This window comes from Chiloscyllium plagiosum, unplaced genomic scaffold, assembly GCF_037043375.1.
Source record: "Chiloscyllium plagiosum isolate Xiang-an unplaced genomic scaffold, Cpla_swu_hap1 HiC_scaffold_27, whole genome shotgun sequence".
NCBI classification, from domain to species: domain Eukaryota; kingdom Metazoa; phylum Chordata; class Chondrichthyes; order Orectolobiformes; family Hemiscylliidae; genus Chiloscyllium; species Chiloscyllium plagiosum.
In genome coordinates this window covers 73,138,061-73,155,899 of record NW_028270165.1, presented here as the reverse complement: position 1 = coordinate 73,155,899, position 17,839 = coordinate 73,138,061, and the positions used below count along the sequence as shown (strand labels likewise).

Here is a 17,839-nt window from a genome sequence, read left to right as displayed (position 1 = left end):
AGCGCTGAGGGAGCGGGCGGTGTGAGAGGGTCAGTGCTGAGGGATGGTCAGCGCTGAGGGAGCGGGCGCTGTGGGAGGGTCAGCACTGAGGGAGCGGGCGCTGTGGGAGGGTCAGCGCTGAGGGAGTGGGCGCTGTGGGAAGGTCAGCGCTGAGGGAGTGGGTGCTGTGGGAGGGTCAGTGCTGAGGGAGTGGGCGCTGTGGGAGGGTCAGCGCTGAGGGAGTGGGCACTGTCGGAGGGTCAGTGCTGAGGGAGCGGGTGCTGTGGGAGGGTCAGCGCTGAGGGAGTGGGTGCTGTGGGAGGTCAGCGCTGAGGGAGTTGGCGCTGTGGGAGGGTCAGCGCTGATGGAGTGGGCGCTGTGGGAGGGTCAGCGCTGAGGGAGTAGGCGCTGTGTGAGGGTCAGGGCTGAGGGAGTGGGTGCTGTGGGAGGGTCAGTGCTGAGGGAGGGTCAGTGCTGTGGGAGTGGGCGCTTTGGGAGGGTCAGCGCTGAGGGAGTGGGCGCTGTGGGAGGGTCAGCGCTGAGGGAGTGGGTGCTGTGGGAGGGTCAGCGCAGTTGGAGGGTCAGCGCTGAGGGAGCAGGTGATGTGGGAGGGTCAGTACTGAGGGAGTGGGTGCTGTGGGAGGGTCAGTGCTGAGGGAGTGGGTGCTGTGGGAGGGTCAGCGCTGAGGGAGTGGGTGCTGTGGGAGGGTCAGCGCTGAGGGAGCGGGCGCAGTGGGAGGGTCAGCGCTGGGGGAGTGGGCGCTGTGGGAGGGTCAGCGCTGAGGGAGCGGGCGCTGTGGGGGGGGTCGGCACTGTGGAGGAGTCAGCGCTTTGGGAGGGTCAGTGCTGAGGGAGGGTCAGCGCTGTGGGAGGGTCAGTGCTGAGGGAGGGTCAGCGCTGAGGGAGGGTCAGCGCTGAGGGAGGGTCAGCGCTGAGGGAGGGGGCGCTGTGGGAGAGTCAGCGCTTTGGGAGGGTCAGCGCTGAGGGAGTGGGTGCTGTGGGAGGGTCAGCACTGAGGGAGTGGGTGCTGTGGGAAGTCGGTGCTGAGGGAGCGGGCGCTGTGGGAGGGTCAGCGCTGAGGGAGCGGGCGCTGTGGGAGGGTCAGCACTGAGGGAGCGGGCGCTGTGGGAGGGTCAGCGCTGAGGGAGTGGGCGCTGTGGGAGGGTCAGCGCTGAGGGAGTGGGTGCTGTGGGAGGGTCAGCGCTGAGGGAGTGGGCGCTGTGGGAGGGTCAGCGCTGATGGAGTGGGCACTGTCGGAGGGTCAGTGCTGAGGGAGCGGGTGCTGTGGGAGGGTCAGCGCTGAGGGAGTGGGTGCTGTGGGAGGGTCAGCGCTGAGGGAGTTGGCGCTGTGGGAGGGTCAGCGCTGATGGAGTGGGCGCTGTGGGAGGGTCAGCGCTGAGGGAGTAGGCGCTGTGGGAGGGTCAGGGCTGAGGGAGTGGGTGCTGTGGGAGGGTCAGTGCTGAGGGAGGGTCAGTGCTGTGGGAGTGGGCGCTTTGGGAGGGTCAGCGCTGAGGGAGTGGGCGCTGTGGGAGGGTCAGCGCTGAGGGAGTGGGTGCTGTGGGAGGGTCAGCGCAGTTGGAGGGTCAGCGCTGAGGGAGCAGGTGATGTGGGAGGGTCAGTACTGAGGGAGTGGGTGCTGTGGGAGGGTCAGCGCTGAGGGAGTGGGTGCTGTGGGAGGGTCAGCGCTGATGGAGCGGGCGCTGTGGGAGGGTAAGCGCTGTGGGAGGGTCAGCGCTGAGGGAATGGGTACTGTGGGAGGGTCAGCGCTGCGGGAATGGGTACTGTGGGAGGGTCAGCGCTGAGGGAGTGGGCGCTGTGGGAAGGTCAGCGCTGAGGGAGTGGGTGCTGTGGGAGGGTCAGTGCTGAGGGAGTGGGCGCTGTGGGAGGGTCAGCGCTGAGGGAGTGGGCACTGTCGGAGGGTCAGTGCTGAGGGAGCGGGTGCTGTGGGAGGGTCAGCGCTGAGGGAGTGGGTGCTGTGGGAGGTCAGCGCTGAGGGAGTTGGCGCTGTGGGAGGGTCAGCGCTGATGGAGTGGGCGCTGTGGGAGGGTCAGCGCTGAGGGAGTAGGCGCTGTGGGAGGGTCAGGGCTGAGGGAGTGGGTGCTGTGGGAGGGTCAGTGCTGAGGGAGGGTCAGTGCTGTGGGAGTGGGCGCTTTGGGAGGGTCAGCGCTGAGGGAGTGGGCGCTGTGGGAGGGTCAGCGCTGAGGGAGTGGGTGCTGTGGGAGGGTCAGCGCAGTTGGAGGGTCAGCGCTGAGGGAGCAGGTGATGTGGGAGGGTCAGTACTGAGGGAGTGGGTGCTGTGGGAGGGTCAGTGCTGAGGGAGTGGGTGCTGTGGGAGGGTCAGCGCTGCGGGAATGGGTACTGTGGGAGGGTCAGCGCTGTGGGAGTGGGTGCTGTGGGAGGGTCAGCGCTGAGGGAATGGGTACTGTGGGAGGGTCAGCGCTGAGGGAGCGGGCGCTGTGGGAGGGTCAGCGCTGTGGGAGCGGGCGCTGTGGGAGGGTCAGCGCTGTGGGAGGGTCAGCGCTGGGGGAGTGGGTGCTGTGGGAGGGTCAGCGCTGAGGGAGTGGGCGCTGTGGGACGGTCAGCGCTGAGGGAGTGGGTACTGTGGGAGGGTCAGCGCTGAGGGAGTGGGTACTGTGGTAGGGTCAGTGCTGAGGGAGTGGGCGCTGTGGGAGGGTCAGCGCTGTGGGAGGGTCAGCGCTGAGGGAGTGGGTTCTGTGGGAGGGTCAGCGCTGAAGGAGTGGGTACTGTGTGAGGGTCAGCGCTGAGGGAGTGGGTACTGTGGGAGGGTCAGCGCTGTGGGAGTGTGTGCTGTGGGAGGGTCAGCGCTGGGGAGTGGGCACTGTGGGAGGGTCAGCGCTGAGGGAGTGGGTGCTGTGGGAGGGTCAGCGCTGTGGGAGTGTGTGCTGTGGGAGGGTCAGCGCTGGGGAGTGGGCGCTGTGGGAGGGTCAGCGCTGAGGGAGTGGGTGCTGTGGGGGGGTCAGCGCTGATGGAGCGGGCGCTGTGGGAGGGTTTGCTCTGAGGGAGTGGGTGCTGTGGGAGGGTCAGCGCTGAGGGAGTGGGTGCTCTGGGAGGATTAGCGCTGAGGGAGTGGGCACTGTGAGGGGGTTAGCTCTGAGGGAGTGGGCGCTGTGGGCGGGTTAGCTCTGAGGGAGTGGCCACTGTGGGAGGGTCAGGGCTGTGGGAGGGTCAGCGCTGAGGGAGCGGGCGGTGTGAGAGGGTCAGTGCTGAGGGATGGTCAGCGCTGAGCGAGCGGGTGCTGTGGGAGGGTCAGCGCTGAGTGAGCGGGCGCTGTGGGAGGGTCAGCGCTGAGGGAGTGGGCGCTGTGGGATGGTCAGCGCTGAGGGGGAGGGCGCTGAGGGAGTGGGCACTGTGGGAGGGTCAGCGCTGAGGGAGCGGGCGCTGTGGGAGGGTCAGCGCTGAGGGAGTGGGCGCTGTGGGATGGTCAGCGCTGAGGGGGAGGGCGCTGAGGGAGTGGGCACTGTGGGAGGGTCAGCGCTGAGGGAGCGGGCGCTGTGAGAGGGTCAGTGCTGAGGGAGAGGGCGCTGAGGGAGTGGGCGCTGTGGGAGGGTCAGCGCTGAGGGAGTGTGTGCTGTGAGAGGGTCAGTGCTGAGGGATGGTCAGCGCTGAGCGAGCGGGTGCTGTGGGAGGGTCAGCGCTGAGGGAGCGGGTGCTGTGAGAGGGTCAGCGCTGAGGGAGCAGGTGCTGTGAGAGGGTCAGTGCTGAGGGAGTGGGCGCTGTCTGAGGTGACTGGTGAACATGTCTAACTAGCTGAACAGTGTGAGATGAAACTAGAGCCTAACGTGTTGTCATGAGTGTTTCTTGCAGCGTTTGGCGTTCAGAGATCTGAGCGATAATACAACAGGCCCGCGCAACGACTCACTTAAAGTACTGAATAACGCAAGGCAGCATTTCACACAACTGCTCCATCGATGGGTACTGGTACCTGGGGGGGGGACAGGGAGAGAACAGTGAGAGCAGCACCCAACACAAACTGAGCATTTCACAATCCCCCCCCCCCGCCATCAAACACTCCCCAGGGACAGGGACAGGGACAGCACGGGGTTAGATACAGAGTAAAACTCCCTCTACACTGTCCCCCCCCATCCCAGGGACAGGGACAGCACGGGGTTAGATACAGAGTAAAGCTCCCTCTACACTGTCCCCCCCCATCCCAGGGACAGGGACAGCATGGGGTTAGATACAGGGTAAAGCTCCCTCTACACTGTCCCCCCATCCCAGGGACAGGAACAGCACGGGGTTAGATACAGAGTAAAGCTCCCTCTACACTGTCCCCCCCATCCCAGGGACAGGGACAGCACGGGGTTAGATACAGAGTAAAGCTCCCTCTACACTGTCCCCCCCCCATCAAACACTCCCAGGGACAGGGACAGCATGGGGTTAGATACAGAGTAAAGCTCCCTCTACACTGTCCCCCCCCATCCCAGGGACAGGGACAGCACGGGGTTAGATACAGAGTAAAGCTCTCTCTACACTGTCCCCCCCATCCCAGGGACAGGGAGAGCACGGGCTTAGATACAGAGTAAAGCTCCCTCTACACTGTCCCCCCATCCCAGGGACAGGGACAGCACGGGGTTCGATACTTTTGAGGTCAATAGGGACAGGACGCAAGGAAATCCTGTCTGCCGTTACTATCAGACAGATAAGACCTGCCATCTGTTATATATCTATAGCAGTATGGTGGCTCAGTGGTTAGCACCGCTGCCGCACAGCACCAGGGACCCAGGTTTCATTCCAGCCGCAGATGACTGTGTTGAGTTTGCACATTGTCCGTCACCTTCCCCCCCAAGTATCTGTTTGGGATTCCTCCAGGAACTGTGGGTGGATTGGCCGTGCTAAATTACCCATAGTGCCCAGGGTTGTGCAGGTTAGGGTGGATTGGCCGTGCTAAATTACCCATGGTGCCCAGGGATGCCCAGGTTAGGATGGATTGGCCGTGCTAAATTACCCATAGTGCCCAGGGACGTGCAGGTTAGGGTGGATTGGCCGTGCTAAATTACCCATAGTGCACAGGGATGTGCAGGTTAGGGTGGATTGGCCGTGCTAAATTACCCATAGTGCCCAGGGATGTGCAGGTTAGGGTGTATTGGCCGTGCTAAATTACCCATAGTGCCCAGGGATGTGCAGGTTAGGGTGGGTTGGCCATGCTAAATTACCCATAGTGCCCAGGGATGTGCAGGTTAGGGTGGATTGGCCGTGCTAAATTACCCATAGTGCCCAGGGATGTGCAGGTTAGGGTGGATTGGCCATGCTAAATTACCCATAGTGCCCAGGGATGTGCAGGTTAGGGTGGATTGGCCGTGCTAAATTACCCATAGTGCCCAGGGACGTGCAGGTTAGGGTGGATTGGCCGTGGGAAATGCAGGGTTAAGGGGATGAGTGGGATTCCCTTCAGAGAGTTGGAGTCAATTCGGTCGGCCGAATGGCCTCTATCCGCACTGTGTGTGGATGCTATGAGGACAGACCAGTCAGGTTCAGCCAATATCCTTGGGCCTACCTGGATCTGCGTAGGCCCAGAGCCTAATACTAACCTGGATTTCCTCAGGTGCTGGATAAGGACTGAGGTTTTGCATTTGCCCTGATTTCCTCTGCTCCAGGCCAAGCCCCGCGCACAGGCCCTGGTCGGCATATCAGCCAGATATCCCCCGGGTGCAGGCCCAGGGAGGCCTGAACCAGGTTAAGGGCGAGGCGCTCACAGACAGGGAGGGCACGCAGAGGCGATGGATCAGGGAGAAGGTGTAGGAACAGATCAAAAAAAGACAGACGTAAGAGATGATTGGCTTCACCGGAAGGAATCCTCGTGTTTTCCCCCATTCATTGGTGGGATGTGGTTGCCGCAGAGTGGGCCCAGTGTTTATCATCCCTGTCCCTAATTACCCCCCCCCTTGAGAAGGTGTGGGTGGGGCTGGGGGGTGAGCTGCCATCGTAGCCACGTGCTGTGGGGTAGACCCACGATGTCCCTCAGAGAGGGGGGCAATCCCAGGATTCTGACCCCAGGAAGGAACGGCCGATAGATTCCGGGACAGGTTCACATGAGGTTGGGCCGTGTTCAGTTTCTAGTCAATGGGAACCCCCAGGATATTGATAGTTGGGGAGGGGGATTCAGTGACGGTAACGCCATTGAACATCAACGGAGCGATGGTCAGATTCTCTCTCAACGGGAACCCCCATGATGTTGATAGTTGGGGAGGGGGATTCAGTGACGGTAACACCATTGAACGTCAAGGAGGCGATAGTTAGATTCTCTCTCAATGGCAACCCCAGGATGTTGATCGTGGGGGAGAGGGATTCAGTGACGGTAACGCCATTGAACATCAAGGAGGCGATAGGTAGATTCTCTCTCAATGGCAACCCCAGGATGTTGATCGTGGGGGAGGGGGATTCAGTGACGGTAACGCCATTGAACATCAACGGAGCGATGGTCAGATTCTCTCTCAACGGGAACCCCATGATGTTGATAGTGTGGGGGGAGGGGGGATTCAGTGACGGTAACACATTGAACGTCAAGGGGGCGATGTTAGATTCTCTCTCAATGGGAACCCCCATGATGTTGATAGTGTGGGGGGGAGGGGGGATTCAGTGATGGTAACACCATTGAACATCAACGGAGCGATGGTCAGATTCTCTCTCATGGTAACCCCAGGTGTTGATAGTGGGGGGGGGGGAATTCAGTGACGGTTAACGCCATTGAACGTCAAAGGGGCGATGGTTAGATTCTCTCTCAATGGGAAACCCAGGATGTTGATAGTGGGGGGAGGGGGGATTCAGTGACGGTAACGCCATTGAACATCAAGGGGCGCGATGGTTAGATCTCTCTCAATGGTAACCCCAGGATGTTGATAGTGGGGGGGGAGGGGGGATTCAGTGATGGTAACGCCATTGAACGTCAAGGGGGTGATGGTCAGATTGATCTCTCACAGGAGATGGTGCTGCCCACTCGCGTGGGCCCGAATATTGCCCGGAATTTGCGGGCAGGCCCTGGCTCAGGACCCTACCCGGTGGGGAATGGGGCAGCTCCTTCTGCTGACCCGGAGCGTCGATATGACACACCACGAAGTTCTTGGTGATCTCCATCATGTCTCGAATTTGAAGAGGGTGTTGAAGCAGGTCTTATCTGGGGAGGGGTAAGGGCAGGGGGGGGGGGGGGGGGGTGGGACCGGGAGAGATGAAAAAGCAAGTGTCATCGGCAGCAAACAATGCATCCCCCTCTCTCCTCCCCCCCCCTCCCCCCCCCCCCCCCCCCCCCACCACCACCCCCCAAACTCCTTCCCCCATCTCGGCCACCACCACCACCACCGTCCCAACCCTCGGATATTCACGCCACTCATGGCTAGGCCCTACTTCTCTCCCTACCGTCGCTCCCTCCGACGAGGTGGGGGGAGGGGAGGGGAGGGGAAGTGAGGGAGGAAGGGTCAAAGGGCGGGCGAGACGACGTCTCCATCCCCAAAGAGCCGTGCTAAATTACCCACAGTGCCCAGGGATGTGCAGGTTCGGGTGGATTGGCCATGCTAAATTACCCATAGTGCCCAGGGATGTGCAGGTTCGGGTGATTGGCCGTGCTAAATTACCCATAGTGCCCAGGGATTGGCCGTGCTAAATTACCCATAGTGCCCAGGGATGTGCAGGTTAGGGGGGATTGGCCGTGCTAAATTACCCATAGTGCCCAGGGATGTGCAGGTTCGGGTGGGATTAGTCCGGGGTAAATGTAGGGGAATGGGTTTGGGTGGGTTACCCTTCGGAGGGTGGGTGTGAACCTGCTGGGCCGAAGGGCCTGTTTCCACACTGTCGGGAAATCCCCCTGTCCACGGTTAGTCGGTACCTTAGTGAAGGAGGAGTGGGTGGAGATTGCGGGGGGGGGGGGGGGGGTTGGAATGGGGTGAGGGGAAGGAGTTACATACGGTTGAGTCCGACATCATGGTAGGTCAGGATGGCGGGGCGGTTTCCCCTGGGCGATCCATGGATGGTCACATGCAGGATCCCATACGGGGTCTCCACGTCATACTCCTGCAGCAGGGGGCCGGGAGGGAGAGCGGGGACAGAGTGGGGAGGGGGGGGGGAGAGGGGACAGAGTGGGGAGAGGGTGGGGGGCAGAGGGGGGGAGGCAGAGAGGGGGAGAGGGAGACATCGAGGGGAGAGAGAGAGGGGACAGAGTGGGGGGGGGAGAGGGGGGGAGAGGGGGGGAGGCAGAGAGGGGGAGAGGGAGACAGCGAGGGGAGAGAGAGAGGGGACAGAGTGGGGGGGGGGGAGAGGGGACAGAGTGGGGAGAGGGTGGGGGGGGAGAGAGGTGGGGAGGCAGAGAGGGGGGGAGGGAGAGAGCGAGGGGAGAGAGAGAGGGGACAGAGTGGGGAGAGGGGGGGGAGAGGGGGGGAGGCAGAGAGGGGGAAGAGGGAGACAGCGAGGGGAGAGAGAGAGGGGACAGAGTGGGGAGAGGGGGGGCGGCAGAGAGGGGGAGAGGGAGACATCGAGGGGAGAGAGAGAGGGGACAGAGTGGGGAGGGGGGGGAGAGGGGGAGAGGGAGACAGCGAGGGGAGAGAGACGGGACAGGGTGGGGGGGGGAGAGGGGGAGAGGGAGACAGCGAGGGGAGAGAGAGAGGAGACAGAGTGGGGAGAGGGGGAAGGGGAGAGGGGGGAGGCAGAGAGGGGGAGAGGGAGACAGCGAGAGGAGAGTGAGAGGGGACAGAGTGGGGAGGGGGGGGAGAGGGAGACAGTGAGGGGAGAGAGAGAGGGGACAGAGTGGGGAGGGGGGGAGAGGGGGGGAGGCAGAGAGGGGGAGAGGGAGACAGCGAGGGGAGAGAGAGAGGGGACAGAGTGGGGAGGGGTGGGGGAGGGGGGAGGCAGAGAGGGGGAGAGGGAGACAGCGAGGGGAGAGAGAGAGGGGACAGAGTGGGGAGAGAGAGGGAGACAGGGGAGAGAGGGGGGGGAGGGGAGACAGAGAGGGGGAGAGAGAGAGGGAGAGAGAGAGCGTGAGGGGGGAGAGAGGGGACAGAGTGGGGAGAGAGAGGGATACAGGAGAGGTGTGGGGGGGGAGAGAGAGGGGGGAGGGGGAGGGGAGACAGAGAGGGGAGGGTGAGAGAGACAGCGAGGTGAGAGAGAGAGAGGTGACAGAGTGGGGAGAGAGAGAGGGAGGGGAGTGAGGTGCGGGGGGGGAGAGAGAGGGGGAGAGAGGGGAGGGTGAGAGAGAGCGAGGGGAGAGAGAGATGGGACAGAGTGGGGAGAGAGAGAGGGAGACGGGGGAGGTGCGGGGGGAGAGAGGGGGAAGAGAGAGAGAGGGGGAGGAGAGAGGGGGGAGAGAGAGAGGGGGAGAGAGAGAGAGAGGGAGGACAGAGAGAGAGGGGGAGCGATAGACAGCAAACATGCGTGTGAACAACAACTCACATCACCCCCCCCCCACCCCACCCAACACCGCATGCTCCTACACCACCTCCTCCGATCAGGACTGGGCCACCTCTCTGCATTGGCATAGCCACCGAAGACTTTGTCATACAAGGCTGAAGCAGGTATTGCAGCGGACGGTTCTGGTTCAGCCCCCACCCACCGACGCTCTGAAAAGGTCGGGGGTTGGCAGGGGGTTAGAATGACATTGCCCCCGGGGGGGGGGGTTTGGAGCTGCCTGGAGGGTGGTGATGGTGGGAGAGAGAGCGGGAGGGAGGCAGGGGGTATTTCTCTCTCTCCCCCCCCATCCTCCCAAACTGTCAGAGACTGAGGGAGGGGACACGGGGGGGGGCTGGGCTTAAAGCTGGGGAAGGGCCACACACTCACACTCACACACACTCACACACTCACACACTCACTCACACACACACCCACACACACACCCACACTCACTCTCACACACACACACTCACACACACTCTCTCACACACACACACACACTCACACACTCTCTCACACACACCCACACTCACTCTCACACACACACACACTCACACACTCACTCACACACACACCCACACACACACCCACACTCACTCTCACACACACACACTCACACACACTCAGACACTCACTCACACACACACACACACTCACACACTCTCTCACACACACCCACACTCACTCTCACACACACACACACACTCACACACTCACTCACACACACACCCACACTCACTCTCACACACACTCACACACACTCAGACACTCACTCACACACACACACACACTCACACACTCACTCACACACACACCCACACTCACTCTCACACACACACACACACACTCACACACACTCAGACACTCACTCACACACACACACACTCACACACTCTCTCACACACACCCACACTCACTCTCACACACACACACACACACTCACACACACTCAGACACTCACTCACACACACACACACACTCACACACTCTCACACACACCCACACTATCTCACACTCACACACTCCCACACTAACTCTCACACACACGCGCACTCACACATCCACACACACACTCACACACTCGCACACACACACACTCATGCATGTGCACACTCACACACACACTCAAACACACGAACTCACACATTCCACTCACGCACACACACATCCACACACACTAACTCACACTCACACACTCATGCACTCACTCAAACACACACGCACTCACACACTCCACTCACACACTCCACTCACACTCTCACACACACGCACTCACACATCCACACACACTAACTCACACTCACACACTCATGCACTCACTCAAACACACACGCACTCACACACTCCACTCACACTCACACACTCCACTCATACTCTCACACAATCACACTCACACACACACCCTCACACTCTCACCACACAGACACTACACCCACACACACCACACCCACACACACACCACACACACAAACACTCACCATACCCACACACACACACACCCTCATCCACACACACACACCCTCACCCACACACACACACCCACATACACACCCTCACACACAAACCACCCACACCCACACTCACACACACTCTCACACACTCACACACACCCTCACCCACACACTCTCACACTCCACACACAATCACACACACACTCAAACTCGCTCACACACACTCACACACAATCACACTCACACACACTCACACACACTCACACTCACTCACATACACACTCACATACACACTCACATACACACTCACACACTCACTCACACACTCACTCACTCACACACACACTCACACACACACTCACTCACACTTTCACACACACACACTCCCAAACACACACACACACTCCACACACACTCACACTCACATACACACACACATGCACACACTCACGCACACTCACACACTCCATTCACACACTCATACATTCCACTTACACACACTCACACACTCCCACACTAACTCACACTCACACACACACTCTCACACACACACACACTCCACCCACACTCTCACACTCCACACACACACACTCACACACTCCACACACATACACTCACACACTCCACTCACACCCACACACACACTCACACACTCCACTCACACCCACACACACACACTCATACACTCCACACTCACTCACACTCACACACACTCTCAAACACACACACAATCACACACTCTCACACATCCACACACACTAACTCACACTCACACTCATACACTCACTCACACTCACACATCCACACACACACCCACACACACTCACCATACCCGCACACTCACCCACACACACACACCACACTCACACCCACACACACACACTCACCATACCCACACCCTCACCCACACACACACACCCACATACACACCCTCACACACACACCACACACACCCTCACCCACACCCACACACACACATACTCTCACACACACACTCACACACACACACACACATCCTCACACACACCCTCACCCACACACCACACCCACACCCACACACACACACACACTCCATACCCTCACCCACACGCCCTCACACACACATACACCACACCCTCACCCACACCCACACACCTTCTCACACACCACACCCACACACACACACCATACCCACACACTCTCACACACACACCACACCCACACACCCTCACACACACCCTCACCCACAGACCACACCCACACACCCTCACTCACACACACACCACACACACACCCTCACTCACACACCACACACACACCCTCACTCACACACACCACACCCACACACACCACACCCACACACATCCTCACCCACACACACACCACACCCACACACACCCTCACCCAGACACACACTCCACCCACACACACACTCCACCCACACACACACTCCACCCACACTCTCACACACACACGCACTCACACACACACTCACACACTCCACATGCACTCACAAACACACACGCACTCACACACTCTCACACTCCACCCACACTCACACTCCACCCACACACACTCGCACTCACACATCCACACACACACACACACTCCACACACACACTCACACACTCCACACGCACTCACAAACACACACGCACTCACACACTCTCACACATCCACACACACTAACTCACACTCACACACTCATACACTCACTCACACTCCACACACACTCACACACACACGCACTCACCATACCCACACACTCTCCCACACACACACATACCCCCACACACACACCCTCACCCACACACGCACACCAACATACACACCCTCACACACACACCACCACACCCTCACCTACACCCACACTCACACACCACCACACCCTCACCCACACCCACACTCACACACACTCTCACACTCACACACACACCCTCACCCACACAAACACCCTCACCCACACACACACCACACTCTCACACTCCACACGCGCACACACACACTCACTCACACACACACACCCACATACACACTGTCACACTCACACACACTCCACACACACACACTCACACACACATTCACACTCACTCACACACACTCACTCACACACACTCACACTCCACACACTCACACTCCACACACTCCACACACACACCCTCACCCACACACCACACCCACACACACACACACACACCACACCCTCACCCACACCCACACACCTTCACACACACCACACCCCCACACACACACCACACCCACACACCCTCACACACACACACGCCATACCCACACACACACACCACACCCACACACCCTCACACACACACACGCCATACCCACACACACACACCACACCCACACACCCTCACACACACATACACCACACCCTCACCCACACCCACACACCTTCACACACACCACACCCACACACACACACGCCATACCCACACACTCTCACACATACCCACACACCCTCACTCACACACACCACACTCTCACACACCACACACACACCCTCACTCACACACACCACACCCACACACATCCTCACCCACACACACATCCTCACCCACACACACCCCTCACCCATATACAACCTCACCCACACAAACCCTCACCCACACACACTCCGCCCACACACCCACACACTCACACACTCACACACACTCACACACACTCACACACGCACTCACACTTACACATACACACACACACTCACACACACACACTCGCACTCACACATCCACACACACACTCCACACACACACACACACACTCCACACGCACTCACAAACACACACGCACTCACACACTCTCACACATCCACACACACTAACTCACACTCACACACTCATACACTCACTCACACTCACACTCTCACACACACTCACACACATCCACACACACTCCCACACACACACACCCCCACCCACACACACACACCCTCACCCACCCACACACCCACATACACACCCTCACATCCACACTCGCACACACCCACACTCACACACACCCTCACCCACACACACTCTCACGCTCACACACACACCCTCACCCACACACACACCACACACACACACGCACACACACACTCACACTCACTCACACACACACATACTCTCACATTCACACTCACTCACACATACACTCACACTCACACCCCCACCCACACTCCCACACTCCCTCACACACTCACACACTCACACACACCCACACTCACACACACCACACACCCCCACCCATACCCACACCCCCACCCCCACTCACACACACACACACATACACTCCACACACACACACTCACACACACACACATACACCACACCCTCACCCACACACTCACCCCACCAACACACCAAACCCACCCACACACACCCTCACCCACACACCTTCACCCACACTCACACACACACTCACAGCCATATACACCCTCACCCACACACACCCTCACACACACACCCTCACTCACACATACACCACACCCACACACTCTCACCCACACTCACACACACACACACACACACCCATATACACCCTCACCCACACACACCCTCACCCACACACATACCCTCACACACACCACATCCACACAAACCCTCACCCACACACACACCACACACACACATACACCACACACACACACACACCCATACACACCCTCACCCACACACACACCCTCACACACACACACACCCTCACACACACCACACCCACACAAACCCTCACCCACACACACACACCACACCCACACATACACCACACCCACACACACACTCACACCCATATACACCCTCACCCATATACACCCTCACACACACACCACACCCACAAACCCTCACCCACACACACACCACACCCACACATATACCACACCCACACACACACTCACACCCATATACACCCTCACCCACACACCACACCCACACAACACACCCTCACCCACACCCACCCTCACAAACACCCTCACCCACACACACCTTCACCGACACACACACACCACACCCACACACACCCTCACCCACACTCACATACACACACCCACATACACACTGTCACACTCACACACACTCCACACACACTCACACTCACTCACACACACACTCACACACGCACATTCACACTCACTCACACATACACTCACACACACACTCACACTCCACACACTCACACCCTCACCCACACACCACACCCACACACACGCCATACCCACACACACACACACGCGCCATACCCACACACTCTCACACACACACACCACACCCACACACCCTCACACACACACACACGCCATACCCACACACACACACCACATCCACACACCCTCACACACACATACACCGCACCCTCACCCACACCCACACACCTTCACACACACCACACCCACACACACACACGCCATACCCACACACTCTCACACACACACACGACACCCACACACCCTCACACACACCCACACACCCTCACTCACACACACCACACCCACACACACCACACACACACACCCACACACACCACACACACACCCTCACTCACACACACCACACCCACACACACCACACACACACCCTCACTCACACACACCACACCCACACACATCCTCACCCACACACACACCATACCCACACACACCCTCACCCAGACACACACTCCACCCACACACACCCCTCACCCATATACAACCTCACCCACACAAACCCTCACCCACACACACACACTCCGCCCACACACACACTCCGCCCACACACACTCACACACGACTCACACACACTCACACACGACTCACACTTACACATCCACACACACACACACTCCACACACACACACTCATACACTCCACACACACACACTCACACACACACTCACACTCACACTCATACACTCACTCACACTCACACTCCCCACACACTCTCTCACACACTCACACACACATCCACACACACACACACTCACCATACCCACACACACTCCCACACACACACACCCCCACCCACACACACACACCCTCACCCACACACACACACCCTCACCCACACACACACCCACATACACACTCTCACATCCACACTCGCACACACCCACACACACACACCCTCACCCACACCCACACACACTCTCACGCTCACACACACACCCTCACCCACACACACACCACACACACACACGCACACACACAGTCACACTCACTCTCACACACACACATACTCTCACATTCACACTCACTCACACATACACTCACACCCCCACCCACACCCACACTCCCACACTCCCACACACACTCACACACACACACACACACTCACACACACCACACACCCCCACCCACACCCACACCTCCACCCCCACTCACACACATACACTCCACACACACACACACTGACACACACACATACACACTGTCACACTCACACACACTCCACACACACACACTCACACACACACATTCACACTCACTCACACACACTCACACTCCACACACTCACACTCCACACACTCACACTCCACACACTCCACACACACACACCCTCACCCACACACCACACCCACACACACACACACCATACCCACACACACACACACACCACACCTACACACCCTCACACACACATACACCACACCCTCACCCACACCCACACACCTTCACACACACCACACCCACACACACACACCTTCACACACGCCATACCCACACACTCTCACACATACCCACACACCCTCACTCACACACACACTCTCAAACACACATGCACTCACACACTCTCACACATCCACACACACTAACTCACACTCATACACTCACTCACACACTCACACACATCCACACACACTCCCACACACACACCACCACCCACACACACACACCCTCACCCACCCACACACCCACATACACACCCTCACATCCACACTCGCACACACCCACACTCACACACACCCTCACCCACACCCACACACACTCTCACGCTCACACATACACCCTCACCCACACCCACACACACTCTCACGCTCACACACATCCTCACCCACACACACACCACACACACACGCACACACACACTCACACTCACTCACACACGCACTCACACTTACACATCCACACACACACACACACTCCACACACACACACTCATACACTCCACACACACTCACACACACACTCTCAAACACACATGCACTCACACACTCTCACACATCCACACACACTAACTCACACTCACACACTCACACACACTCACACACGCACTCACACTTACACATCCACACACACACACACACTCCACACACACACACTCATACACTCCACACACTCACACACACACACACTCATACACTCCACACACACTCACACACACACTCTCAAACACACATGCACTCACACCCTCTCACACATCCACGCACACTAACTCACACTCACACACTCTCACACACACACACACTCACACTTACACATCCACACACACACACTCCACACACACACACTCATACACTCCACACACACTCACACACACACACTCATACACTCCACACACACTCACACACACTCACACACACTCTCAAACACACACGCACTCACACACTCTCACACTCCACCCACACTCACACTCCACCCACACACACTCACACTCACACATCCACACACACACACACACTCCACACGCACTCACAAACACACACGCACTCACACACTCTCACACATTCACACACACTAACTCACATTCACACACTCATACACTCACTCACACTCACACTCCCCCACACTCTCACACACACTCACACACATCCACACACACTCCCACACACACACACCCCCACCCACACACACACACCCTCACCCACCCACACACCCACATACACACCCTCACATCCACACTCGCACACACCTACACTCACACACACCCTCACCCACACCCACACACACTCTCACGCTCACACACACACCCTCACCCACACACACACCACGCACACACACACTCACACTCACTCACACACACACATACTCTCACATTCACACTCACTCACACATACACTCACACTCACACCCC

The 17,839-nt window shown here is 58.7% G+C and overlaps 1 protein-coding gene across 1 annotated transcript in view; it reads right to left on the bottom strand.

Moving 5' to 3' along the window:
- The window catches only part of LOC122548076 (protein NDRG2-like), an 81,230-nt gene that overhangs the window by 47,008 nt on the left and 16,383 nt on the right, over positions 1–17,839 (bottom strand). Inside the window, 4 exon segments of the mRNA XM_087975681.1 lie at positions 3,860–3,922; positions 6,993–7,017; positions 7,020–7,111; positions 7,896–8,001. Of these exon segments, the coding sequence (XP_087831807.1) occupies positions 3,860–3,922; positions 6,993–7,017; positions 7,020–7,074 (143 nt within the window). The 5' untranslated portion in view covers positions 7,075–7,111; positions 7,896–8,001.